At 43.8% G+C, this 27,143-nt stretch overlaps 1 protein-coding gene across 1 annotated transcript in view; it reads left to right on the top strand.

The window, feature by feature from the left end:
• The window catches only part of pnpla7b (patatin-like phospholipase domain containing 7b), a 320,770-nt gene that overhangs the window by 107,532 nt on the left and 186,095 nt on the right, over nucleotides 1-27,143 (top strand). Inside the window, exons 13-17 of the mRNA XM_085965146.1 lie at nucleotides 3,756-3,827; nucleotides 5,992-6,098; nucleotides 8,040-8,198; nucleotides 20,305-20,382; nucleotides 26,660-26,865. Of these exons, the coding sequence (XP_085821272.1) occupies nucleotides 3,756-3,827; nucleotides 5,992-6,098; nucleotides 8,040-8,198; nucleotides 20,305-20,382; nucleotides 26,660-26,865 (622 nt within the window). The remainder of the gene's footprint in view (nucleotides 1-3,755; nucleotides 3,828-5,991; nucleotides 6,099-8,039; nucleotides 8,199-20,304; nucleotides 20,383-26,659; nucleotides 26,866-27,143) is intronic.

The following is a 27,143-nucleotide window of genomic DNA, read 5'->3' as shown; positions in this document are numbered from 1 at the left end:
TTGCTGCCTGTGGTATTATTCTGTCCATCTCTTAGTGGCCCTATTCCCATCCTGACCTTCCTTTTTTTATTGACGTGCCTGTAAAATATTTTACTATTTTTTATGTTCCTTGATAATTTAATTTCATAGTTCCTCTTTGCCTTCCTAATTGGTTTTTTGACTTCTCTCCTAATCTCTTCATATTCTCCCTTTATCATGCTCTCCCCTGTTGTCCATATACTTAGTGTACACCTCTTTCCATACCCTCAATTTTTCCCTTATGGCTTTATTCATCCACGGTGTCTCATTAGTGTTTAGCTTGTTCATGTTTTTTAGCAGAATATATTTTTCCTGGACTCTATTGAACACCATTTTAAATGTTTCCCATTGCTGTTCTGCGTCACTGTTTGCCAATATTGTTGTCCATTTTATTTTCCCAAGTTCTATTCTCAGCCCCTCAAAAGCAGCTTTTCTCTAATTTATTATCCTGGTCTTTGTCATGCTTGATGGTAATGGTAGAGTGAGGGATATGACAGGTTGTGAGGTTACAGATTGTGGTGGAATACAATTCTGCTGCTGCTGATGGCCCACAGTGCCTCATGGATGCCCAGTTTTGAGCAGCTGATCTATTCTGAATATAGCACCATTTAGCACGGTGGTAGTGCCACACAACACGATGGCGGGTGTTCTCAGTGTGAAGACGGGATTTGTTCTGCACAACGACGGCGGTGGTCACTGCTACCAATGCTGTCATGGACAGATGCATCTGCGACAGGTAGATTGGTGAGGACGAGGTCAAGTAGGTTTTTCCCTCATGTTGGTTCTCTCACCACCTGTCGCAGGTCCAGTCTGGCAGCTGTGTCCTTCAGGACTCGGCCAGCTCGGTCAGTAGTGGTGCTACCAAGCCACTCTTGGTGATGGACATTGAAGTCCCCTACCTGTGCCTTTGCTACTCTCCGTGTTTCTTCCAAGTGGTTTGGATATTTTTTCCTCCACCTCCCTTCCACTATTAGGTGGTCTGTAGACTAGTCCTATTAGTGTGATTGATCCTTTATTATCTTTCATCTGTATCCACATGGATTCTGTTTCTGTTTTGCTGATAGCGTCACTTTTTTCTACTACCATTATGTTATCCCTAATAAGTACAGCTACTCCACCTCCCCTTTTTCCCCCTCTATCTTTTCTAAATATGTTATACCCTGCAAAGTCTAATTCCCAGTCTTGATTTTTCTGTAGCCATGTCTCAGTAATCCCTACTATGTCTGGTTTCTTGCAACACATGATTGCCTCCAGCTCCCCTGTTTTATTACAGACACTGTGTGCATTGTTGTACAGACAGATTAACTCATTTTTAATAGCAGTTCCGCTCACTTTATTTTTAACCATCTTTTTAAACCCCCGTTCTATAACTCTATTTATTCCCTGACCATCAATGTCCTCCCTTACTTTGCTATTTCCTATGCTCTCCTTTCCTGTTTTGTTTATATTTAGGCTGGTTTCATTTCTTGTAGATCCCTCCCCCATCTTTAGTAGTTTAAAGCCTTTGCAATGGTTCATATACAGAATGACTATACTTGGGAGTGAGTTACAGGCTGGAATCTAATCGAGGGGTTGCAATAGTTTATATACAGAATGACTATACTTGGGAGTGAGTTAGAGGCTGGAATCTAATCGAGGGGTTGCAATAGTTTATATACAGAATGACTATACTTGGGAGTGAGTTAGAGGCTGGTTCAGGTGATTTAAGTGGCACCTGAATTATGAGATGGGAAAACCATGCCCTAGTCCAGTCTTGCATGAGGAGACTCTGGGTCCGATTTATTCTGTGGTCAGTCATTTCTTGTGGGCGGTAAGTGTCACTGCAGTTAATGGCCAGAATGTACCATTCACCAGTGTTCTCATGTCCTGGGTGAAAGATGATCACATTAGTGCGAGTTTGCCACTTGGAAAGGACTAAGTCTAATTAATAAGCTAGGGCGATCTGTATGTGATGTGTGTGTACGTATTAACATACTCTACACCTGGTGTATAGTTGTTAGTGCTGAGCTCTGTTCTTGTGAATTCTCTTAACTGTGGCTGTTAAAACAGGTGTGCTGCAGTACCTGTCGGGTTTGTGGATAAAAAAGTGTGTCAAATGTACATGTGGTTGTGTTTTTAAAAAAAAAACAAAAAAAAAAACAATTATACTGGCAGATCACCTGTACTGTTGCTCAGTGAATCAGAAGATACTCTGGTTAATAGCAACAGGGGTGTTGTGCCATGTATGATAGAACATCAGAACCACTGAATTACACTGACCTGAATAAGTCAAATTCAGGTTTTATTACATGGCATTCTGGCATCTTTACAGGTGGTTTAGGGATTGAATTCCGTGACCATCCCTTATTTTGTGAAAAGTATAAATGAGTGGCCTTTATTTTAAATTCCTTTTTAATATGCATTTAATATTTGTTCCTGGCCATTTTTAAAGCTGAGGATACACAATAACATAGTACGCAAGATGTAACCGTACCGGGGAGGGATGATGAGGTTTAGCTGCGTTATATAACTACAAGTTGTTGTTGACTCTATCCCGGCACTTTTAGTGGTGTACGTGGATAGTCTAATCCACTGCTACCTGTGGTAATTGGTTCCTTCTGTCACCCCAAAAGCTATGAGGAGTGGGGAATGGAGACTGGGAGAGGAGAGCTGAAAACTAATGTTAATTTAATGTATGAGAATTCAGGCCTGTTGAGCTGGGGCAGGAGGGCATTCTCGGTCTTGGTCCTTTGCGCTTGTTGAATGGAGTAAGGGAACGGACTTGTACTACTTTTGGTTTTCTTTAGGGTATTTTTTATTTTGCTTCTGTTGATAAATTTGTCCACGTCAACCTATTTTTAATTTAAATCTTTAGTTTGGAAGCTCTTGGGTGTCGCTTGCCTGTGATGGTCTGTAGTGTCTGGTGTGGTCTAGGTATATTACGTCTTCTGGTAGTTGTGATTATTCTGGTACAGTGGTGTAGAAGCTGGTTTCTGTATGTAACCCATTGTGAGTGTTGTGCCTTGGTTTGTTGAGTTTCAGTGCTATCTGTGACTTGGTTGGATTATGTTGTTCCTCAGAAGTACTTGTGTTTTACTCCATGTCCAGAAAGACTTATTTTCATTTCTTGTAGCACAGTCAGTGATAATGGTGGAATTCAGTCACTCGAATCCCTGTTAAAGGTGGGTGTCTAATCCAGTTTAACAATGATATTACTTTGTATGAATACGATTGCAATAATTCATCAATTTCAAGTGGCTTTTAAAATTTTTTGTAAATTCTGTGCCCATGAAGGATGAATACTCTTTCCACTTTTGGTACCCAGTGTTAGTATTGAGCACTATCCAGTTCAGGTATACTATAGCTAGTTCCACCCTACAATGCACCTTACTACCAACTGCAGAAGAACACCCCCTACTACACTAGTTTGAACATTTCTACTTCCCACACCAGCTATCATTGTTGCCACTCTGAGGTTGTTAATTAGGGTGATCCTGCCTACTAGGGAATAGGTGAGAAGGCCCCAACCTCATTTCAGAAAGGATGAGGTTGATGCTATCTGTGCTGGATTTGAAGCTAGGTGCCAGAGGTGCAGGGGCAGCATTACTGCCAACTAGTCACCTCAGGAATCATGTTTATTGGTTTATTTGGTTATGTCTGTTGTGTGGTAATGGCTGAAAGGTTCTGGAGTTGGTTTTGGGAAGTGAAATGAGCTTTTAAGATCTAGTTCTAATAGAATGTTTCATTCCTTATTTCAGACTCCAAGAATGTCATGGGGGATAGTTCTACCAGGAGATGTCGCTCAGCTTCTGCACCTTTGGATATCCCAGGTCAGTGACCAGTGTATACAGCATGATTTGCAAAGAAACAGGCAGCGCTGTAGAATACCTTCCTTCCTCGTGCCTGCAGTGTGGGGCTGTCTCGTATGTAGTTAGGGACATGGAGCTGGCAGTGACCTTTCACCTTTGTCAGGACACCGCTATCATGCAAGTGCATCTCCTTCAAAATGGTTTGAAAATAATTAAGCTGTCCGATGACTCGGTGGGTGGATGCGACACTTTGTGTAGCACTGAGCCGCACCAACCAGGAAGGTTTCAAATTTCATTCCTGGGTGTGGCTGAGTTCGGTGATCTCAGTTGGACAGTGGTGGGAGTACTTCAGTTGGCATCAGGAGGGTAAACATTGGCCCGGTTTCCTCTCCTGACTGCTATCCAGTGACCCTAGTGAGATAGAGATCAAACAATTCCGTTAATTCACGGAAATGCTGATGTGTTGGTCTAGGAAGTGTCGAAGGCATGCCACTGCCAGAATGTTAAAACCGTGCCACAGGGAAAGCATCATGTCACCAGGCACAAGTGTGGTGCAAAAGGTCTACTCTATCTGTGGGGTGATCTGCCAAATCCTTTCTTCCTGTATGTACCACAGGAGCCTCTCTGCACACTCAGGCAGGTCAGAACCTACTCCTGCGTAATATTTAGCTCAGGTGCAAAAATGCTGATAGTCATCTGAGGATCAAAACACATAGTCCTATAGTTATGGCAGGTGCAGCCAACATAAGAACATAAGAACATAAGAAATAGGAGCAGGAGTAGGCCAATCGGCCCCTCGAGTCTGCTCCGCCATTCAATAAGATCATGGCTGATCTGATCTGATCCTAACCGCCAATCCACTATCACAGAACCATCTCCTGAATCTAACAGAATTAGACACACGAAATAGGAGCAGGATCAGGCTACACGGCCCCTGGGCCCGCTCCGCTACCCACAGGGCCATGACCGATCCGAACCAAGACTCATGTCCAAATTCCTGCCCGCTCCCCGTAACCTTTAATTCCCTTTACTTCTAGAGGGCAGCTTAACATCACAGCAGCTTAAATTACCTGGATCTTTTGAAATGAGATGTGTGTAGAGTCTTTCTTCCAGTTATTTTCTTGGTTCCCTGAAGACGCAGATGCCATACACTGACTGCCAGAATAGACAGACTGTCAGACAGCTTCATTTTAGTAACTAATGTTGTAGCACACTTGATATCTTTAGCAGTGACATAAGAAAACTACTGGGCACTTGGTCTAAGCGTTAAACAAAGCTTTAATCAACTGTTTTACAACATGGAGGTCTAGTTGTGTCCTTCACTAGTTCCTGTTAAGAATGTCCTGCGCAAGCTGGGCCCGTGCCCGAGTATTTATACTCTCCCTGGACAGCGCCACCCGCAGGCCGCTCAGTTGATTCATGTCAAGCAGGCTGGTTAGTCACTGTTCATATTGAACCCTCAAAACCCAGAGGGACACGTACACGTCTGTGATTCACTGCCCATCCTCTGTTATATTGTGTAATATTACCCCTTCCAATGCTCACCATCCCCTTCCTGAAGGCACTGACCGTTGCTGGGTTACAATTACAGGCACGCCAGCAGCCACTGACGCTTTGTCCAAGTAGTTGTTCTTCATATGTGAGCCTAGACCGTTACTGGCAGACCATAGGAGCGGAGCTTGATCATGTCGTCAGCTAGTGTCTGGCATGTGTGTTCTCTCGTACTCGCACCCACCAACCAGCGGTCACTGGTCAGAATTTGCAGATTCATGCCTTCCCAATCCACACCCATAAATCAACAGATTGGCTGCATTTGTCTTTAAAGGCAATCTGTGTAGGTATAGTGGTGCTGGGGATATTTGTTACAAATTGGAAATCTGTATATCTTCGTATAATTGGATTAATAATCTGATGGCAAAATACTGCGGATGCCTTGAATATCTCTTAATGTCTCTCCTTTCATCCCCTCCCCCATTTCCCAGCCCCCAAACTGCCTTTTAATCTGTTTCATTCCCTGCCTTTTTTTCTCAGTTCTGTAGAAGAGTTTTGACCCGAAACGTTGACTCTGCTTCTCTCTCCACGGATGTTGCCTGGCCTGCTGAGTTTTTCTAGCGTTTTCTGTTGTTGTTTTGGATTAATAATCTGTTCTCTTGCTGTGAGGTAATTAACTCTTTTATTGTTGCAGGAGGACTGTCCAATAGTAAATCTGACATGAATATGGCATATGAAAGGGCAAGGGTCAGTCTGTCAACAGAGGAACGTTGTTCCAGCCCTGTCATGTCTATCCCCAAGGTAAATATCTATTTTAGTACAGTATCTAGGTCTTGAGATCAGCAAACTGTGAGCTAAGTGGAATTAAAACCGGGTAAGGAAGCCTGCAACAAACACATGTTTAGTTAGGCACCGATACCAAATTAAAAAAATTAGATTGGCCCAGATGTTGCGGTCAGCGGCAAAGTGATCGAGTGACCGCGCTCGCAGCTGACCTTGAAGAAAGCTGCCCACAAACATCTAGCAATCTCTGGTGTTGATTTCACCTTCCCTGGAGTTAGTTTGATTCTGACGCCAAGTCTAGGGGATCTCCAGCGTCCAGCAACAGTGATGTCATCAAGCAGGCTCAGCACCAATCACATGGAAGAATTCTCTCAGACAGCAAACCAGGAAATAAAAAGCACTGATTATCCTTCACTTTTCAATCATTTTACAGAGAGCGAAATAAAGATTGGGACCTACACATGGCATTAAGGTAGAAGCTGAAATATCATAAACAAACTTTTTTTTTTTTTTTTTAAAGTGTTTTTTATTGTATTAAAAGTTTTTTAATTTTTATCATAATGGAAAAATTTGATATTCCACAAATATAAAATTGGTGTTTCAGGGCCAGAGAAGTTGTTTAGCAGTAATTATGACTTAGTACACTGTTTAAAAACCCAGTTACACCTCATTGAACAAGGCTTAACTTTTTCTGGCATAGGAGAAGTTCAGGCTAATTCACGATTCTATGCTGATTGCCATCTGCAGGGTCTTCAACAGTGCACCCTGGGGGGGGGGGGGGAGCAGGGAATCACTTGTGGATTTTCGTGTTTAACTGCATATGTGCAAATGCTAGAAGTTGCTGTCCGTTTCACAGGGTAATGACGGTGAACACTGACAGTTTCACCCTCATTACAACCGCAAAATCCGGGCCAATATGTTCTAAATCATAAAGAATCCTGTAGATGTCTCGTACTTGCTTACATAATGACAGCTCCTCCACTTCAAAAGTAATTCTATAAGGGGCTTTGAGACATTTCAGCATGATAAGGAACCATATATATGTAAACATACTTGCATTTATATGGTTGCTTATCATGCTGAAACGTCTCAAAGTCCCTTATACAACACACATGAGCATTAACAGCTAGTGTGTGAGACCACATGTCTGTAAACATGTCAAGAAAGACTTGCATTTATATAGCGGTTTTCACAACCACCAGACGTCCGAAAGCGCTTTACAGCCAATGACGTGTAGCTACTGTCTTAATGTAGGAAACACGGCAACCAATTTGCACACAAACAGCAATGTGATAATGACCAGATAATCTTTTTTAGTGATGTTGATTGAGGGATAAATATTGGCTAGGACACCGGGGATAACTCCCCTGTTCGTCTTCGAAATAGTGCCATGGGATCTTTTACGTCCACCCGAGAGAGCAGACGGGCTTCGTTTAATGTTGCATCCGAAAGACACTACCTCCGACAGTGCAGCACTTCCTCAGTACTGCACTGGAGTGTCAGCCTAGATTTTGGTGCTCAAGTCTCTCGAGTGGGACTTGAACCCACAACCATCTGACTCCGAGGCAAGAGTGCTACCCACTGAGCCACAGCTGACATAGGCAAGTTGTTCACTTCAACTTAAACGTACACAACTCGATTCCGCCAGACTGACTTTCTCTTGGTTTCCTTTTGACACTGAGCAAGTTGGAAACTGTACCTGCTTGAACATTTGAACCAAGGCATGCGACTTAGGTTAAAGGCAACGAGATAGACATTGCCCTTCTTCAACCTTCTCCCAGAATGGAAGCTCTGCTGCTGCTAAATGTATATGGTGTGATGAGCAGTTCTGGTACTCTGTGTGTGATCGTCTGGTTGGAAAAGGAATGCTGTTAGTACTGGAGGCAATATTTATATTAAAAAATAGTAGCAAACTGAAGAACATGACTATGTCTAACACCAATTCATCTGTTTTAATAGTCTTCTGTAAAGAAGAGTGTTACTATGATGGAGCAGCCTTCTGTTGTTTATCGCTACATTGAGGGTGAGGAACGGACAGGCGTGATCACCAATCACAAACAGTACCACATGATCTTAGAAGCCGCCAAGAAGGATCTTCTGACCTTGATGAAACTAGATGTAAGTTATAAAAATACTTGCTTACAAAGTCAGTTTTCTATTGTGACAGGTGCTGGATTGCTGATTATATACAGCAGATGTGATACGCTCGCTAAACTAGCCTTGTCCCACACAAAGGTCTCTGCCATTGAGTGTTACACACTTTTATAGTCGAAGCTGCTCAAAAAAAGAATCTTCTTTCAAATTATTCACTGTTGAAGATGGCACTTGATCTCGCTCTCGGGGACGGATTATCAAAACGTAACTGAGACATAGGTAGAGCGTAATGGGAAAGAAACAGCAATGTAGGTAGAGGGTTAACAGGCAGAGAGAGGAATAGAGACAGGAGGAGAGTCATGGGGAGAAGAAAAGAGTAACAGAAAAGAACAAGCTTGCAGTTAGTGCCTTGGCATATCTCAAAATGGAATCATGGAATATTACAGTGCAGAAGGTGGCCATTCAGCCCATCGAGTCTGCGCCGGCTCTTTTGCAGAGCAATCCACTTAGTCCCACTCCCCTAAAGAACTTGCCAGAAAGCTGAGTTCCGATATCTTGACAAATATTTGCAGAGGAACCAGATGAATCCTTAATTGGTTCCTTTTGCTCCTTGCTAATGAACCATCACAGAAATCACAGAATCACAGAAACCCCACAGTGCAGATAGAGGCCATTTCGGCCCATCGAGCCTGCACCGACACACATCCCACCCGATCCCCGTAACCCCTACACCAACACACATCCCACCCTATCCCCGTAACCCCACGTATTTAATCCCCCCCCTAACACTAAGGGTCAATTTATCATAGCCAATCATCCTAACCCGCACATCCTTGGACTGTGGGAGGAAACCGGAGCACCCGGAGGAAACCCACGCAAACACGGGGAGAATGTGCAAACTCCACACACAGTCACCCGAGGCCGGATTCGAACCCGGGTCCCTGGCGCTGTGAGGCAACAGTGCTAACCACTATGCCACCGTGCTGCCCATCTGGGGTTTTACCTTCCAGCGGGATGAATGATGTCTGACTCGGCTCACGGAACCATCTTGCACTAACCAGCGTGGATCAAAATTAATTAAATTTACTAACCCTCAGTTATGTCACCCTCTAGCTGCTGAGTGAGTTAACTCCTGCCAAATCATCAAGCAAGAAGCCAGATCACAAGTCATGCAGCAAACACTATTTACTGATTACACATCACAGCTTGAAGTTAAAGTTGAGTACACGAACACTTAATAGACATACATAAGTATAATCAGAGTTACCCAGTCATTGAGTAGCAAATCATTTATGGACAGAGTTACTTATTAAAACGAGTAGCAAAGGTTGTTACTTTTACTACAGGCAATTAAATGTATCACGGCTCATCAGCGCTAATGAATGCTGAGTATTAATTATAGCAGTGACCAGAGTCTGAGGTTATAAATTATTGCGATTACTTTGAGTAATACCTTAGATAAGTGACATGCTAACAGCTTTGAATAGCCAGCCTAGTAAATAGCTCAAGTCTGCTTGTTTGATTAACAATGTTCAGAGCTTACACAACCTCATCCTCGCAAGCGGTGTGCATGGGTCAATCTCCTTCCTTCCCTCGGACACGGGCGTTAACTCCTGGAATGTTGAGTTGATGAACCCCTTCGTGGTGGGATTACCTGTTTCACTTGGATCTTCAGTACCAACTGAACCCACCTTACATCGAGTGACGATATCTGAGCTGGTTCCCTCTCACTGTTCTCGATTTCAGACTACTCCCAATTAAGTGACACTCTTAGCTCTGCCTGTAGTGGCCTGGTGTAGCCTCAAACTAGCTTCTAACCCGGCACTCTCTTCTTAAAGGTACCCTGTACTGATCAGGATACCTCTTACACCTGTTGTGTAAAATTTCTTACAGAAGAAGAACATAGGCGATAAAAGTCGTCTTCTGATTAACAGAGACTGAAAAAGACAGTGTCGTCCACCAAAGGCAAAGAAAAGCTGTGCCTCGGAGTGATCCATGTGTCAGAGGGGCTTGTCGCTTTTTGTGTCAATCATCCCCAACAAGTCAGTACCGAAGCATTGATCTCCAGCCTCTGTCAGCTCCACTTTTCAACCCCCCACCTTACAGCCTTTTAACAAAGGGACCCACACAAATATGAGTGGTCACGACATGTTTACGATTCATTAAGTGCTTCTTCCCTGGACCTGAACCAGGGATAATGACTTTACTGTCTCAGGCTGAACAACACTGTTTTCGACCTATTTGACCTTGAGCTGAGCTTCCAACCGCATATCCTCTCCATCTCCAAGACTGCCTACTTTCACCTCTGTAATATCGCCCGTCTCCATCTCCGCCCCTGCCTCAGCCCATCTGCTGCTGAAACATTCATCCGTGCTTTTGTTACCTCCAGACTCGGCAATTGCTATGCTCTCCTGGTCGGCCTCGCATCTCTCCCCCATTTCCCCCACCCCCCCCCCCCCCCCAAAATAAACTTAAGCTCATTCAAAACTCTGCTGCCCATATCCTAACTCGCACCCAGTCCCATTCACCCATCATCTCTGCTCGCTGACTTACATTGGCTCCCGGCCCCTGAGTTCCTCGATTTTAAAATCGTCATTTCCATCTTCAAATCCCTCTATGGCTTCGCCCCCTCCCTATCTCTGTAACCTCCTCCAGCCCTGTAACCTTCCGAGAACTCTGCGCTCCTCCAATTCTGGCCTCTTGTGCATCACCGACTTCCTTCACCCCACCATCGGTGGCTGTGCCTTCAGCTGCCTAGGCCCTAAGCTCTGGAATTCCCTCCCTAAACCTCTCAGCCTCGCTACCTCTCTCTCCTCCTTTAAGATCCTCCTTAAAACCTACCTCTTTGACCAAGCGTTTGGCCACCTGTCCTAATGGCTCCTTTGGCTCGGTGCCAGTTTTCTTTTTGTCTCAGTGCTCCTGCAAAGCACCTTGGGACTTTTTACTATGTTGAAGGTGCTATATAAATGCATGTTGCAGTTGTTACAACTTCAAAGCCACCTGTTTTGGGTTGGTTATGTTGCTTAAAAAAGGTGGTAAGCGTAGAATTTATTTAAATCGAACTTTGTATTTTTCTTTACTTTTTATTTTTATTCGGGACCCCCAATAATTAAACTAAGTTAATAGCTAACTTTTCCGTCAAACTAGCCAGTCAGTACTTGCAATAATAACCACCAGTTAAAACAGTTATCCGTACCTTAAGGCCAACAGGTCAATATGTATGTAATTTAGTAACCACGCACTCACTCCAGATAAGTTCAGACTGCCTCTACTCCGCTGGGTTGTCGCATCTCGAATCTCCTTACGAAAACTGTCTTTTTTGCTTTGGATGCGGGCTAAGAGTTGGGAGAAAGCCTGGATTGTAACAGTGACTAACAGTAACTTTCATCAATAGGCGTAGTTATGTTGTACAAATACTTTCCAGGTGTGTATCGCAGTTTAAATTTCTGGTGATTACTGGTCGGAAAAGAATAATTACAAGTTCCTTCAGAAAGCTGAGATGCAATTAGCCTCCAGTAAATGATCATGTTCGAGTGATCTAACTTGTGTTCAAACAATTGGGAATGCTTTTCAATGGTGAGCTGCTGCTTTCAAGCACTTCTGATGGGGGGCAGATTGATTATAATATTTTAGAGAACATTTCCAGAGGTGTAAAAACATTAAGCGCCTTTCACCAGATTATTTAGGTCAGTGGAAAACTTAGATTAAAATAAGATGCCACATTAATGGGATGAGGTGTATGGTACGTCCTCTTGTTTCTAGGCCTTGCCTGGAAAAGAAAACCTTGTCCACTTTTAATTTTTCTGGGCAAGTGCATGCCAGCAAGACTGAACTGCTGTGCCTTTGACGTTGGCACCTCTGCAGTGCTCTCCTCTCCCCTCAGCACCATATCTTGTGTATGCCTCAATCGGCCTCTTTCCCAGATAACTATATCCTGCTAGAAATAGCTGCACTCTCCACCCCTGGCCACAGTAAAAATGCTGAAGATCTTATTGATGGAGCTAAAGATGTAGAAGGCATTACTGATGCAGCTGGAGATGTAGAAGATACTACTGATGGAACTGGAGATGTTGACGGTCCTACTGATGGAGTTGGAGATATAGAAGGTACTACTGATGCAGCTGGAGGCGTAGAGGTCCTACTGATGGAGCTGGAGATGCAGGAGGTACTACTGATGGAGCTGGAGATGCAGGAGGTACTACCGATTGTGCTGCAGATGTAGAAGATACTACTATAGGAGCTGGAGATGTAGAAATTACTACCATGGCGCTGGAGATGTAGACGGTACTACTAATTGAGCTGGAGATGTAGAAAGTACTAGTGATTGAGCTGGGGAGAATAAAAGGCAATTACTGATTAAGCTAGGTGGACACAAAACAGTTACTGATCGGGCTGGGGGAAATAGAAAGTATTACAAATTGACATGAGTTCAGAAGACATTACTGATTATGTTTGGGGAATAGAAAGTACAACTGCACTCGGGGCGTTGTACAGGAGATATTACTGATAGACTGGTGGGTCGAAGTATTATTAATTAAGTTGGCCGTAGAATGTAGTTCTGATCAAGCTGAGGGGAGGGGGTGGGTCAAAAATATATTCCAGATTAACTGAAGGGTAGAAAAGATTACTGATTGAGCTGTAGGGCATGCTAGGCCTGCTTGCAGGAGTTGGGGGTATAAGTTGTAGCAATTGTGCTGAATATCTTCAATTTTAGACTTTTATATTTTCTTGTTATGGTGACCGTTTCATTTATGCTCAATTTTCAACCTCTTGTGTAGAGGAATTTAGTGATGTGCGATCTGTTCTGGCTTAGTTTGAGGTTGGCGAAAGGCTTGCAACTGTTTATATTGATCAGTAATGTTGCATGGAATGCTCGATATTCTTGTGTAGTGTGGCATTATATCAACACAGATCTACAGAACTGTTCTGCTTAAAAATAGGATGGTTAAGCACCTAGGAAAAGAGAGGGATCTGATATAAATAATTCATCTGCCTGTCGAATGATTTCTGGTAATTACACACTGATTGTCAAGTGACATTGTTATGCATGTGGTTCTCTGCAACTTGGATGAAGCGGCCCACTTCAGATTCAGAATATCAGCAAATACATTGCTGGTATCTGTGAGCGCTGATGGTCTGTGAATGGGACGGTGATCAGTGTAGGGCAGTAAAGGGCACTGACGTACATTGGATACAGTAAGCCACGACTCTATGTTCCCGCAGGCTTGATGAATTGCGCTTCTCAAAACTGCCTGAATCTGGTGGTGTCTACTTCAGGTGTGGATTTGGTAATTATCATTTCTCTCTCGCTATAATTCAAAATGATTATTTTATTTTGATTTAGGTCTGTGCCAAATCTGGTTCATGATTAATTGCTGTGCCCAATTAAAACTTTCTAACAGCATTAGTCAGGATTAGAGATCCATAGGAGTATGCTCTTCTCACACCTGGGACCTGTTGGAATTTCTACCAGACTGATCTTGCTTCTGAGAGCTAGGGCAAACTCTCAATCCAATTCCCACTTTTCAAAACCGCCCTCTAGTTTGGCTCAATTGGGATGTGATAATAGAAAAGCATTGTACAGGAAACTGTGTGTTATCCGGAGGCTAAATGTCCGGCAAGCTCGAGCCACCGGCAAAAATCAGGAGCCGTTTTGTTAGGTTTTTTTTCTTCTCGTGGCTTTTTTTTCCAACAGTCAGGCTCTGCAAAGTCTCTCTGAAGTTGTTGCTAAGCGACAGAGACGCTTCCAAGGTACGGGCCGACTGTTTAGAAGCTGTTGCTAAGCAACAGTGTTTGTTGCCAGATACGGAGCTGAAAAGCTCCGTATGCTTCAACATTAACGCTGGTGTGTCCGGCAGTTTTGAGGGAACGGCAACAGCTCTGTCCCGTCGGTGCCGGATAGCACAAAGTTTCCTGTATATTAAGGGATGGATGTTCTTCCATTGGCTCAAACCCATCGTCAAGTCAGTGTTGGAAGAGCTGTCTGTTTCCTTAGGTCGCTCTGCATGTTAATTTTTGGTTTTCCGCTAGATAATCTCTCCGGTTCTCTGTTGCTCCTGCAAGCAGACCTTGCATCCCCTACGACCTGGAGTGGACCTTTTCCTGCCCAATATCTAGTTAAATGATGCTGTGACCTGGGGATTGTAAAATGGAACCCTTGTTGCACGTATTGGCTATTGTAATCTCACTTGTGCCACCACGTGCATTTGAAGGGATTTTTACTAGTCCTAGCCCCTTTGGGGCTATCCCGGATCAGGCGTATTTCTCGCACGTTCACTTTCAACTAAAGTTTGAGGTAGCGGAATCCTAAAGACACTTAACTGGGTTTAAAGGTCCAGGCTATCTCTCTCTAAAGGAAGGAAACAACCCTAGAATGTTACCGTCCTCCAGTTAGTGCTTTTAATATGTTTAGCTAGACTGTAACGTCCTGGATATTATGAGGGTCTGGAAAACTTCCCTCAGACATGTACCTCTCCACCAAAGAGTGTACAGAGATTGAGTTTGCGAGTTATTGATACAGAAGACTTATGTGAGACAATTCTAAAAATATAGAGATTTATTAAAAGAACCGACATGCAATTTACAGTTGGTGAATCAGTCAATCGCAACGTTAACTGTTCTAAAAAGAGAAAAAATACAATCTTATTATTAACAGAGAATCTTACTTTTAAATCTTAACTTCGCTACAGTATTGCAGTTCTTAACGTTTTCTTTACAGGATATCCATCAATATCAAATACCTTTGATCCCCGAGGTACAAAGCGTGGAAGACCACAGAGCCACCTCTGTAGTCGAGAATCGCCTTGCCCAATTAAAGCGAGTCTGCTATCTTATTTGAGACTTCAATATTTATACCCTTTTTCAGTTGTATTTCCTTTAAAGTTTCTGCTGATGCAAGTTAATTATCCCTATTCATCTTTCTGCTGACCTCTGCAATTCTTTACGCTACATCAGCTTGTAATATTCCAGAATCTTGTCTTATCTCCAGGTGTTCTGGGTTCACCATATAAAACGGTGTGAAGGGCAGGTATCCCTTATTTTATGTCATCTTTACCAGGGCAGATGTTCCTTATCTTATGTGCCATCTTTACGAAGTTTAAATTAAAACACCTTATCCAGGGTGGACCATTGTTTTTGTTCCCAAAATTCAGCCTCTCGGAGCCCTGCACCTTCTGTTTCAATAAGGTTATTTATTCAAGGTCAACAACTTGTCCTTCCAATAAGGCTAGAATTCTTTCATAAGATGGTGTATTTTTCTAAATAGGTTATATGGCTCATTCCTTCACACATTCTGCTGTCTTTATGGAAGGTGGACTGAAAAGCAATCTAGCAAGATTGAGGCGCGAGTGTAAACTAGCAAACTGGTTTATTTTACATAACCTGCACACCTGAACAAAATACTGCTTTCACAGTGAGATCCATCGATTTCCTATCACTGACAAAACCAGAAACTTTGACACTTTGAGTGAAAACCAACTTTCAAGCTAGTTAATCCCAAACTGACTGGCTCTGTATTTTGATTACAAGCAGCAAGGTTTCTCACTAATACAAAAGCACTACCCTTCGAATGTGTTGCCGAGAGAGAGATGGAGCCCCACATACACGCACACAGGCGGTTCCTTGGACTCCCTCCCATATCTGTGTGTTTGGGGCATTGGCTGACCAAGGTGTTAAAGTTACCACTCTTGATTAAAGTGCCCCCCCTATGATTTGGGAGCCTGAATCATTGAATGTCTGTTTAGCTAAGCTCCCTGCATTGAATGAAAGCCTTCTTTGGCTGTTAACGTGTTGTAAAAAAGCCTTTTCACCACAATGGCTTGAAATGCTTAAGACTATACACAATAATCCACGTTGCTTACTAATTGCCATTTCAAATTACTATGGAAACAATTTGATTCCATGCCTGCTGGCTTTAGGAGTTAACCTTTATAAACTGAATCTGATGATTTCGGTGCAGGCTCGATGGGCCGAAATGGCCTCTATCTGCACTGTGGGGTTTCTGTGATTCTGTGATTATGACAATATCCAAACATAAATTTAAAATCCTGTAGAGGTGAAGTCCAAAATGCTAGACTCTACCAGAAGGTGTTCTTGGTTTGGAGGGTGTAAGAAAGTGGAAGGAGATCAAATGAATCCCCTGGCCAGTTTAAAACTCAGAATCCTTATAATTTCTTGGACACTAACTTCCACGTTCTTCTTCGTTAAGTAAACTTTTGTTAATGTTTCAAACTCGTACTGTGTTACAGTGCAGTACTTGTTTTGGATGGCGAGCTTGGGATCATTTGTGTAGACACAAAGCTCCGTGACAATGAATTGCATCGAATATTTTCTAATGTCTGCTTCGTGACCAGAGCTGTGGTGTCAGGTTTCCGATTAATGGTCATTTTCTCCCTCTTTCAATCCACGCAGCCATCAGAGGCTGCTTCAAGCACCAGCATGTTCTGCTGAGTGCAATAACTGTCTGACCTTGACCTCCCTAATGGAGGTTGTTAACAGTTGAGAGGGGACACTCACCATGGCAAAGAATTATGAGTAACTTTCAACAACAAAAATTCCCACTTTTTATTAAAAAAAAATGATTTTTTTGCTTGTGATATTGGAGAATTGGTTTGTAGGTTTTACTGGGCCCAGTTAGTACATGGGAGCTGAATTAGTCTGTCATGAGTGTTACAGCTTGGGCTTTTCCCCAACACTTGTCTTGCCTTTTGTTCACAGCAAAAAGTCAGCAATAAGCAGCCTGAGTCTCTTATGATTCCACACCCTTATGCATGCCATGTATGGGATAGTGTGCCCAGAATTAACAGTTGCTCTCTAACTGCTGTCTCCCAAAAGGTAGAAAATACCACATTGACAGACCAACGCATACAGGCTAAAATTACTTGGTCTGATTTATTTATAGATTAATTATATGTAGAGGCAGAGCAAGATACTGAACCTGTGCAGTAGTTTAAAAAAAAAAATCAGCTCACAAGAAGTTAATAAATTTAATAACCCTTGTTGGATTGTGTTTATTATACAGTTGGATGAGTGATAGAACTTTTGGATGAAGCCATCTTTCGTAGACCTTTACAATACAATATAATGTCGTGTGTGGATGATGCAAATTTCCAGTCTCCTTGGAGTTTAGATTTTTTTTTCAGAGCTAAAGACTATGGGAAAATTCTCCAGTGTTTAAAGACCTCTTAAATCAGAGCTGTCAATCATCCAAGATTAAAAGCACATTGTATGAACTATTTCATAGAATGCTGATGAGCAGGTTGTTTGGTTTCTGAGAACCTGTTAATACCTTCACCATATACAAGCCCCCATCTCCTGACTCATTTCCAGATCAATCAGCCTAGCCTGGTCCCTCAGACAGTTCGGCCCTGACCTTCAATGTATTTTACAGGAAACGCTCTTTTAACCGGCACCTAAATATCCGGAAACCTCTCTTAACCGGCAAAATTCAGGAGTAGGTTCAGGTAAGTTTTACTATATATTAGTGGCCGTGTAACCGGGGTTCCTGCACCTGTGGCTGTGCAACAGGGACTCCTGGATCTGTGGCCGTGTAACCGGGACTCCTGCACAAGTGCCGTGTACGGGGTTCTCGTACCTTGGTAAGTATACCTCTCTGTAATCCGGACTTTTTGAACAACCGGCACCACGCCGGTCCCGTCGGTGCCGGATAAAAAAGAGTTTCCTGTAGTAAGGGAGGACATTTTAACTCGTGTTACCCAGTTGGATCCCGGGTTGAACTGCAAAAACAACCAGTAACGACTCAGAATGGACCCAAATTGATGGAAGCATTGGAAAACACATACAATCTTTACTATATTTTTTCAGTTGTATACCATAAATTAAATCTACCCAGGTGCCTTCTATCTTTTGTCCAAGGCTTATATAGCTGCAAGCTGTTGTTGTGTTTACTATTTTGGGTCTGACTGCAGGCCCACACAGGCCAGCGATGCACCTTCAGTATTGATCTGTACAGAATGTCCCACTGACTTCGCCAATGTGTCTGCTCCAACTGCGCAGTCACTCTTGCAATTTAGGAGCAAACTCTGCATTTACAGATCTTCCGTGTGCACTGCTACAGTGATAACAACAGCTACTCGCATTTATATAGCGCCTTTGACATAGTAAAACACCCCGAGGCGCTTTACCGAAGCGCAATTGTTGAATCCGCCCCACATTACGAACTGGGCAGACTCAGCAGCAAGGGAGTGTGGAAAATGGGGTTTCAATCTCCCACCTACCATTTTGGGATTTTTGGAGAGAGAAAAAATGCTTAAAATAAGCCTCACCTTCAGTAAATTTTGTGTTAAGTATTTGTTTTTTCTAAATTCTACCTTTAAGGTAAGTGAAATGCTTTGACTGAGTTTTTTAATGCTGAACCGTCACTCCGAAAATGTGACATTCATTCTCCTGTAAGATTTTCATCTGTAATTTAGCTTTTGTAAAACAATACTGAATATAATTCTTGGAACACTTGAATGAAAAACGGAAAACAAAGTGCTTTGTATTGAAGACCCTTGGTGTTGGGTGAAATTTAATTCCTTTGGCTAATTGGTCATTTGAAAATCACTGCCGAACTGTGCATTAACTGGATAGGTAGTTTTGTGAGTGATTAATAATGGTTGAATACCTGTAGTATACTTGGAACCTGAAGTCTCGTAGCCTAGCGAACAAGCACTGAGCCCTTCAATCCACTTGCTGCCTGGTGCAGTCCCATTTATTGTGTGATCAGTTACTGCTGCTACCTAACTTTGCTGGTTAGTTGCAGATTTTGAATCATAGAATCATAGAATGATATAGATTAGGAGGAGGCCATTTGGCCCATCATGCCTGTGCTAGCTCTTTGAAAGCGCTATCTAATTAGTCCCATTCCCCTGTTCTTTCCCCATAGCCCTGCAAACTTTTCCCCCTCAAGTATTTATCCAATTCCCTTTTGAAAGTTACTGTTGAATCAGCTTCCACCGCCCTTTCGGACAGTGCGTTCCAGATCATAACAATTCGTTGCGGAATTTTTTTCCCTCATGTCGCCTCTGGTTCTTTTGCCAGTTATCTTAAACCTGTGTCCTCTGGTTACCAACCCTTCTGCCACTGGAAACAGTTTCTCCTTCATGATTTTGAACGCCTCTATCAAATCTCTCCTTAACCTTCTCTGCTCTAAGGAGAACAACCCCAGTTTCTCTAGTCTCTCCACATAACTGAAGTCTTTCATCCCTGGTACCATTCCAATAAATCTCCTTTGCACCCTCTCCAAGGCCTTCCTGAAGTGGGGAGCCCAGAATTGGCCACAGTACTCCAGCTGGGGCCTGACCAGTGGTTTATAAAGGTTTAGCATTAACATCCTTGCTTTTGCACTCTGCCCCTCTTTATAAAGCCAAGGATCCCGTGTGCTTTTTAAACAGCTTTCTCAACTTGTCCTGCCAGCTTCAAAGGCTTGTGTACGCACACCCCCAGGTCGCTCTGTTCCGGCACCCTCTTTAATATTGTACCATTTAGTTCATATTGCCTCTGCTCATTCTTTCTACCAAAATGAATCTCTTCACACTTCTCTGCATTAAATTTCATCTGCCATCTGTCTGCCCGTTTCACCAGTCTGTCTATGTCCCCCTGCAGTCTGTTACTATCCTACTCGCTGTTTAATATATCGCTGCCTGCTTGCTCACTCCTCCCCGTGTGGATGTCTCCAGCCCTGAGTCAAGTTAGCGCCATGCTGGTCACCGCCATTATGCATTTGCATGTTGGGGTTACTCCTCCATCAAGGCTGACTGTATTTAATTGAGTCTGATCCTACACTGACTATGCTTTGTCTTTTAAGAAAAAATTGATTTTTTTTTTCCCAAGCTGAAATATAAACTGCTTTTAAATATTTGCCGTGAGTTGCATAGCCCAGAACTCCTTTGCCTTCCCTTGAGGTAAAATTAATGAAAGTTAAGTTGGATTATGGGCCAAATGTGGCATTTAGAAGCCATGAGTACAGCCAGTAACATGCGTTTGAGTGGTTTTAATCACATGTCCTTTTCACAGAGCGTCAGAGGAGATCTTGAAATTGGAACAGCAGGAAGATAAGGTTAAGCAAATTGTCAGAGCAGAAATGGATTATCCTTATCTCTGCTTTTTTTCTCCTCTCTCGGTTTCCTAGGATCCCTTACTGCTGGATGGTAGAGTGAGTCTTCAACAGGTTAAAGCTGGAATGGTTGTGGCGAAGCAAGGTGACCAGGTAAGAGCACTGCATTCTTCTGAAGTCTTTCAGTACAAGTCCTCCAGCTCCATATACAAGAGGTTTGATTTGACTGCAAGATAGGCAAGTGCAGTCATCCCTAATTTGACTCTTGGGATGTGGGAGCCGCTGGCAGGGCCACATTCATTGCCCATCGCCAGTGATGGTGGGCCACCTTGAAACTGCTGCAGTCCTTGCAGTGATGGTACTCCCACAGTGTGTGAGGTAGGGAATTCCAGGATACTGACCAGTGATAATATCCGTGTGGCATGTGATGAAGCTTGGAGGTGATGCTGTTGCCAGGACATTGCTGCTCTTCTGCTCAATGGCAGAGGTCTCGGGGGAAGTAAGCTTGGTGAATTGCAGCAGTGCATCCTGTAGATAGTACAGACTGTGGCCACACTGCCCCAGTGATGGAGCGGGTGGATATTGAGTCCAGTGGCAGGAGCACCGATCAAGCCTTTCTGTCCTAGATGGTGTTGAGCTTCTTGAATGTTGTTGAGCAGGCTGTTGTACAGTGATCTGTGCTAACACAATAAGTCTGCAGGAAGACGGGAATATTTCGAGTTGATGTTGCACTGTGTATGTAACACCAACCCTCTCCCTCTGGTTGCTAGGGATTTTTTACAATAGGAAGTGCTGACACACCAATATTTTGCACATGCTGGACACTGTGATATAGAATCATACAGCACAGAAGGAGGCCATGCAGCCCATCGTATCTGTGCCCGCTCATTGGCAGAGCTATCCAATCATGGTTATTCAAGTGGTCGGGTAGTAGAGTGCCACCTTTCACCCAGTCCAAAACTGGATCTTGGTTGCGTTCTGATGTTTACCTCCTTACTCAGGAAAATTAGTTGGGAACCTTAATAACAAACGCCTCCAGATGAGGTACAGCAGTAAGTGGAAACATCGACTTGGGTTTATTTATTCTTGACATTTGCAGACAGCCCTCTCAAAAAGCTGATGGTCCAGTCCAAGACTGCACAGGTATGATCCTCACTGGTGCCCAAGTAGCTGGCTTCAAGATTGCAGTGATGTGTGACTGAGACAATGATTGCACTGCAATCAAACCTCCTTATTTAAAACGCCTTTCATGAATTGAAGCTGGTGTATGGACTGGAATGCAGTTTGCTTTGTGTTTTGCTGGATTTGAAATTTATGGTGACTTTTAATCCCACTTGATGTGTAAATTACCTGGCTTTATAAATTCGGAGGTCTCTGGTGTTAATGACAGTTTGTGTGGCTGCTGTTGAAAAGCTTTTTATTGCTGTAATACAACACCACACATGACGTGCAGAGCGATCTGCTCAGACTTATTTACGACTCGAGCTAGAATGATAGTGTCACTTATTCAAGAGAGATGTGCGCACTGGGGCCTTGTGCCTCCCATAAAATTGTGTGCAAGAAATGTTTGATTTTAATTTTTAATTTTGTGACCATCAAGTTGAGGAATGGAGCACCTTCACATTTCAAGTACTTGGTGTCGCATTAAGCACCCGCAGCACAGATTAGATGCAGAATGAAGCTCCCTCCACACTGCCTCAATAAGGTGCCTCAGTACCAACTTGGGATAATGTCACACTCCCACACCAGTCATTCAATAGTCTCTCGGCATGAGATTGTCTTTTGGCAGAGAAGTTTTAGTCTGTTATGGATCCATGCCCATTAAGGACTGGTCTGAGACTGTCCAAACTCACTGTACATAATACTCTTACAGCTGTCAGATAAAAGAGCTGGAATCAAAGCAAATACAGGGGTGAAAGGCATGAGGCAGTTTATGAATTTTTTTACAGGAAACTTTCAATTAACCGACACCTAAATAACCGGAAATGTCGGTTAACCGGCAAAATTCAGGAGTAGGTTCAGGTAACTTTTATTACTTGCCTTCCTCCATGTGTTGCTGTGCAAGGGTGTGGCTGCAGCTGTTGCTAAGCTACAGAGACGCTTGCAACTTGTGGCCATTGTTCTGAAGCTGTAAGCAACAGGGTTTGTTGCTTTATACGGAGCTCTCAGCTCCGTATCTTTTACTACAGCGTTCGGTTATCTGGAATTTTTGATGAACCGGCACCACGTCGGTCCTGTCTGTCCGGATAAAAAAAGTTTCCTGTATACTGTTCAGACAGGTTTGTTGCCCTCCCACCCTCCCTCCGGTGCCTCCCCTCCCTCCGGCGCCCCCCCCCCTGTTCCAGGGCCCCCCCCTCTCCCCTCCTCCAGCTCTCTCCCCCTCTCCCTTCCTCCAGCTCTCTCCCCCTCTCCCCTCCTCCAGCTCTCTCCCCCTCTCTCCTCCTCCAGCTCTCTCCCCCTCTCCCCTCCTCCAGCTCTCTCCCCCTCTTTCCTCCTCCAGCTCTCTCCCCCTCTCTCCTCCTCCAGCTCTCCCCCTCTCCCCTCCTCCAGCTCTCCCCCTCTCCCCTCCTCCAGCTCTCTCCCCCTCTCCCCTCCTCCAGCTCTCTCCCCCTCTCTCCTGCTCCAGCTCTCTCCCCCTCTCCCCTCCTCCAGCTCTCTCCCCCTCTCCCCTCCTCCAGCTCTCTCCCCCTCTCTCCTGCTCCAGCTCTCTCCCCCTCTCCCCTCCTCCAGCTCTCTCCCCCTCTCCCAACAGGTCCTGTTGCTTGGCAGCACTTGTTTTCTCCACTTGGCTGCTGCTTCCCTGCCATTGAATTATCTTCCCCAAGATGATGGTGTGGGTAAAGAATGAGTCTCGGGGAAATGGTTGAGAATGACTTTCAATTATACCTCTGTACTTTCCGTTTTCATTACTTAACAAAAATAATCCTGGAAATTTTTAGGAATTATTTCTGATTGTTTAGCGCTGATGTATAAAATAATTGGTGGAAATTGGAGAATGAATTATTATACAGCCTACACTTTATCAAGATCACCATGATCTTGTGTGTAGAATGGATCAGTCACTCAGCTTGCTTCAGGGTAATTCAGAAAAATCTATTCTAACATATGGATTCTGCAGCAATCATTAGCTGCCTATGTATCACTGTAATGCAGAGTAAGTGCCGCTGACTACTGATGCACAAGTATCACGCAGCCAGTGGCAGCATCAATGCAGAATGCGCCAAGAATGGCGGCTGGGAAGATGCAATATTTACTGGGTCTTTGTGGCCATCAACCATAGCGAATCCAGCAAGTTTAGTTTGGTTTCTGTGGGATAGCCGGCAACCCCGACGTGACACGAGAGCACTATAAAAGTAACTGCTGAGTGATCAAGACGTGCATCACTGAACCCAGCTTGTTGCTGCAAACATCTGAACCAGCTTATTGAATTACACACAATGGGCTGGATTTTCCGACCCCCGCAGGTGTCTACGAGGTGCGTATGCACCCGTAGAGGCCTTGCAAGTGCCGGGCTTAGGCATGCGCTAAAACCCGGCACTTCGATCTGTCGAGAATCCTCTTGACAGATCCTCCGCCTGCCCTGGAGAAGGGCCTCTGCGGGGGGGGGGGAAGGGGGAAGAGTTCCGCTTTCTGTACAACTTCCGCCCACTGAAAGCCTTTAAAAACCATAAGGCCTGCTTTTACCAGCATAAGAGTTTAAAATCACTCATTTATAATTTTAAAATACTTAAAAAAGGTAAGTTTATTTTTAGCCCCATAAAAACTTTAATTATTTTTTTCAAAAAATTTATTTTGTTTAAAATATTTAATTTAATGTGTAATTTTAACTAATTTTAAATACGTGATTTTTAAAAATGTAATATTTAACTTTAAGTGACCTATGGAGCCAGCAGGCAATTTCGTAGATTTTTTTTCCGATTGGAGGCATCCGCCCGTAGGAAGCCTCCGATCAGAAAATCCGGCCCATTATTGTCCTGGCTAATATTTATCCCTCAATCAACATAACAAAAACAAATTATCTGGTCATTATCACATTGCTGTTTGTGGGAGCTTGCTGTGTGCAAATTGGCTGCCGCGTTTCCCACATTACAACAGTGACTCCACTCCAAAAGGTACTTCATTGGCTGTAAAGCGCTTTGAGACGTCCGGTGGTCATGAAAGGCGCTCTATAAATGCAAGTCTTTCTTTCTGAAACAATTTAACACACAATTTACATACTTATTTTCTTTTCAACTCATGTACAAATTTGTAACTTTCAAATTGCAACTCTGCAGTAATAAATGTATAAAAAGACAAAAGTTAATTATATGTAATTGCAAATAATAATTGGAAGTAAGAAACAACAACAGAAAATGCTGGAAACACTCAGCAGGTCAGGCAGCATCGTGGAGAGTCAACGTTTCAGGTCGATGACCATTTTCTGTTGTTTCAGATTTCCAGCATCTGTAGTGTTTTGCTATTGGAAGTATATCATTTCCGTAGGAAGCATGAAGTGGCCTTCAGCAGTATAGTCTCCACCTGCAGATACATAGAGGCAGTACTTTTGCTGACTGCCCTCCGAGTAGATCGAGTTTGAATGTGCCTTCAATAGCAGTAGAACCAGGCCGCACGCCGATGGACGGGTGGGTGACGTGGCTATCGTTTGGCAGCTCATTGAGTTGCAACTGCCAGAAATCCAATGGGGAAAGGGCAGGGTCTGGGGTTGACATTCGCTGGGGGTAGTAAATTCCCCTTCTCTAGATCTGCAAGACAGACCGCCCCTTGGTACTTCGCAATAAAGCTTGTCTTGCAGAAATGTGTGACTTGGCAGAAGCGGCCATCTGCACAGAAAGCTTCAGGATCTCCACTTTGGGGTAATGGTGGCTTTCCATTTGTAAAATAATGTGTTCAAGAACTCTCCAATCAGCTGTTTGCACAGCACACCGAGGAAGAGTTTGATTTTACACCGGAAGGTGATTTCCTTCGCCCCACCATTGGTGGCCGTGCCTTCAGTTGCCTCAGCCCTAAGCTCTGGAATTCCCTCCCTAAACTTCTCCGCTTCTCTAGCGCTCTCTCTCTTCCATTAAGACACTTCTTAAAACCTACCTCTTTGACCAAGCTTTTGGTCATCTGTCCTAATGAGTCCTTCTTTGACTCGGTGTCAATTTTTGTCTGATAATGCCCCTGTGAAGCACCTTGGGACGTTTTATTATGTTAAAGGCACTATATAAATGTAAGTTCTTGGTATTTTGTACACCTTCAGTGACATGGTGGGGACTTGGTTGGATTTGATCTGAGTTGTGTATATTCAAGAATAGGTAAATCTGACATTGTTAATCTGCCCAATTCACTCTTCGGTAGGACAAACTCAACAAAATTAAACAGGCAGCTCATTCTGCTTTGCCTGTCAAAGTACTGGTGTAGCAATGCTGGGACATAAATAAGTACAACTCACTTTCTTTAGGTGGGCAAGTGACCACTGAGATGTCTTGGGTATCTACAACTCCCCAAGCTCAAGTAAAGGCTCATCTCAAACTACTGAGCTTCCAGCTCGGCAGCCATGGTAGTGTCTCAAAACTCATGGCTGAAGAAAGAAGATGGTGTCTTCTGGCCTGTCCCCTCTATAATTTATCCTAAATGGACATGCAGATGAGATCCCTGAAAGCACCATGTGATTGTGTTAAAGCTGTCCGCTTGTGCAGAGACCTACATCTCTCTCAAAGTCCTGTTGGGTCTATCTCCTTTCTTCCTAATCTGGCAAAGTGCGGAACTGTTGGAAGCATTCACCACAAGTGGATTTATGACACCTGGGCAAGCAACAGTCATCAGTATCTCAGCTCAGGTCCTCCAGAAAGGCCAACTTTTGGCTTTCTAGCTGCAAGTTGACAAATTTCCCTCTTGCTCCACTCATGCTGTTCTAAGACTTTCAAATCACGCACGTCCTACAAGACCCATCGATACTCTGCAAAATCAGCTGTGAGCTGCTTCCCTCGCCCCACCCACGCTAACTCTTGAGTCCAAAAGATGGTCTACAGCATGTCTCCACTCCATGCGCCACGTCTAGGTTTGAGTTTCAATCTCAAGGTTTACAATGTCCTGTTCGGATTGTTGCCCGCCAGTGCTCTCTTGTATATTGTGTCATCCATCGCTAGCAGTTGGTATTTGGCAGAGGCAGACTGGCAAACAGCGGTGATCTGAATGTACTTTTATATTCCTGGTGACACAAGTGGCTTGGTTCATCATTGAGCACCAGGGCTCTGCTCTTGCACCCCTCGATTGTTTAAAAAGCTGGCAGTGGAAGCAGGTTGCTGGTCTTCCCTCTTGCTTGGGGAATGGTGCTTAGTACAGAGGCGATTGTAAGGAAGGGGAGATTGATTTTTTTTTTAGTGAAAATGGGGTGGCGTTATGTCAAGAGAAAGGGTTCACTGACTGCACTTTGCTTCCTTCTCAGGATGTCAGCATTCACTTTGTGGTTTCGGGGCTGCTGCATGTTTACCAGCGGATGATTGACAGGGAAGAGGAGAACTGTCTGTTTGTCACTCATCCAGGAGAGATTGTGGGGCAGCTGGCTGTGCTGACCGGCGAGCCGCTTATCTTCAGCATCAAGGCCCAGAGGGACTGCACCTTCCTGTGCATCTCCAAATGCCACTTCTATGAGTGAGTGCCGCAGGCTTCTCAACTTCCTGCTTGTGCTGCTGTCTTAAATTGGAAAAGAATTGAAGTCTTTGTTGAGTTTTTTTTTACTTAGTGGGTTGATTGGCGATTCGTGAGGCTTCACAAGAACAAAGATCGCGTTAGAGTTCAATTTTCTCCCTTTACAGAGTGAGCATCACCATCAGGACCGCTCTCGGAAACTTGCACAGTGCTAAGGATTTTGTAATTCAGGAATCCAGGTGGAATGAAAGTGCCACCAAGATTGAAAAGAATAGGAGAGG

This window comes from Somniosus microcephalus, chromosome 23 (assembly GCF_052327205.1).
Source record: "Somniosus microcephalus isolate GS21.2 chromosome 23, FLI_Smic_1.0, whole genome shotgun sequence".
Taxonomy (NCBI): domain Eukaryota; kingdom Metazoa; phylum Chordata; class Chondrichthyes; order Squaliformes; family Somniosidae; genus Somniosus; species Somniosus microcephalus.
This window is presented reverse-complemented; position numbering and strand designations above follow the sequence as displayed.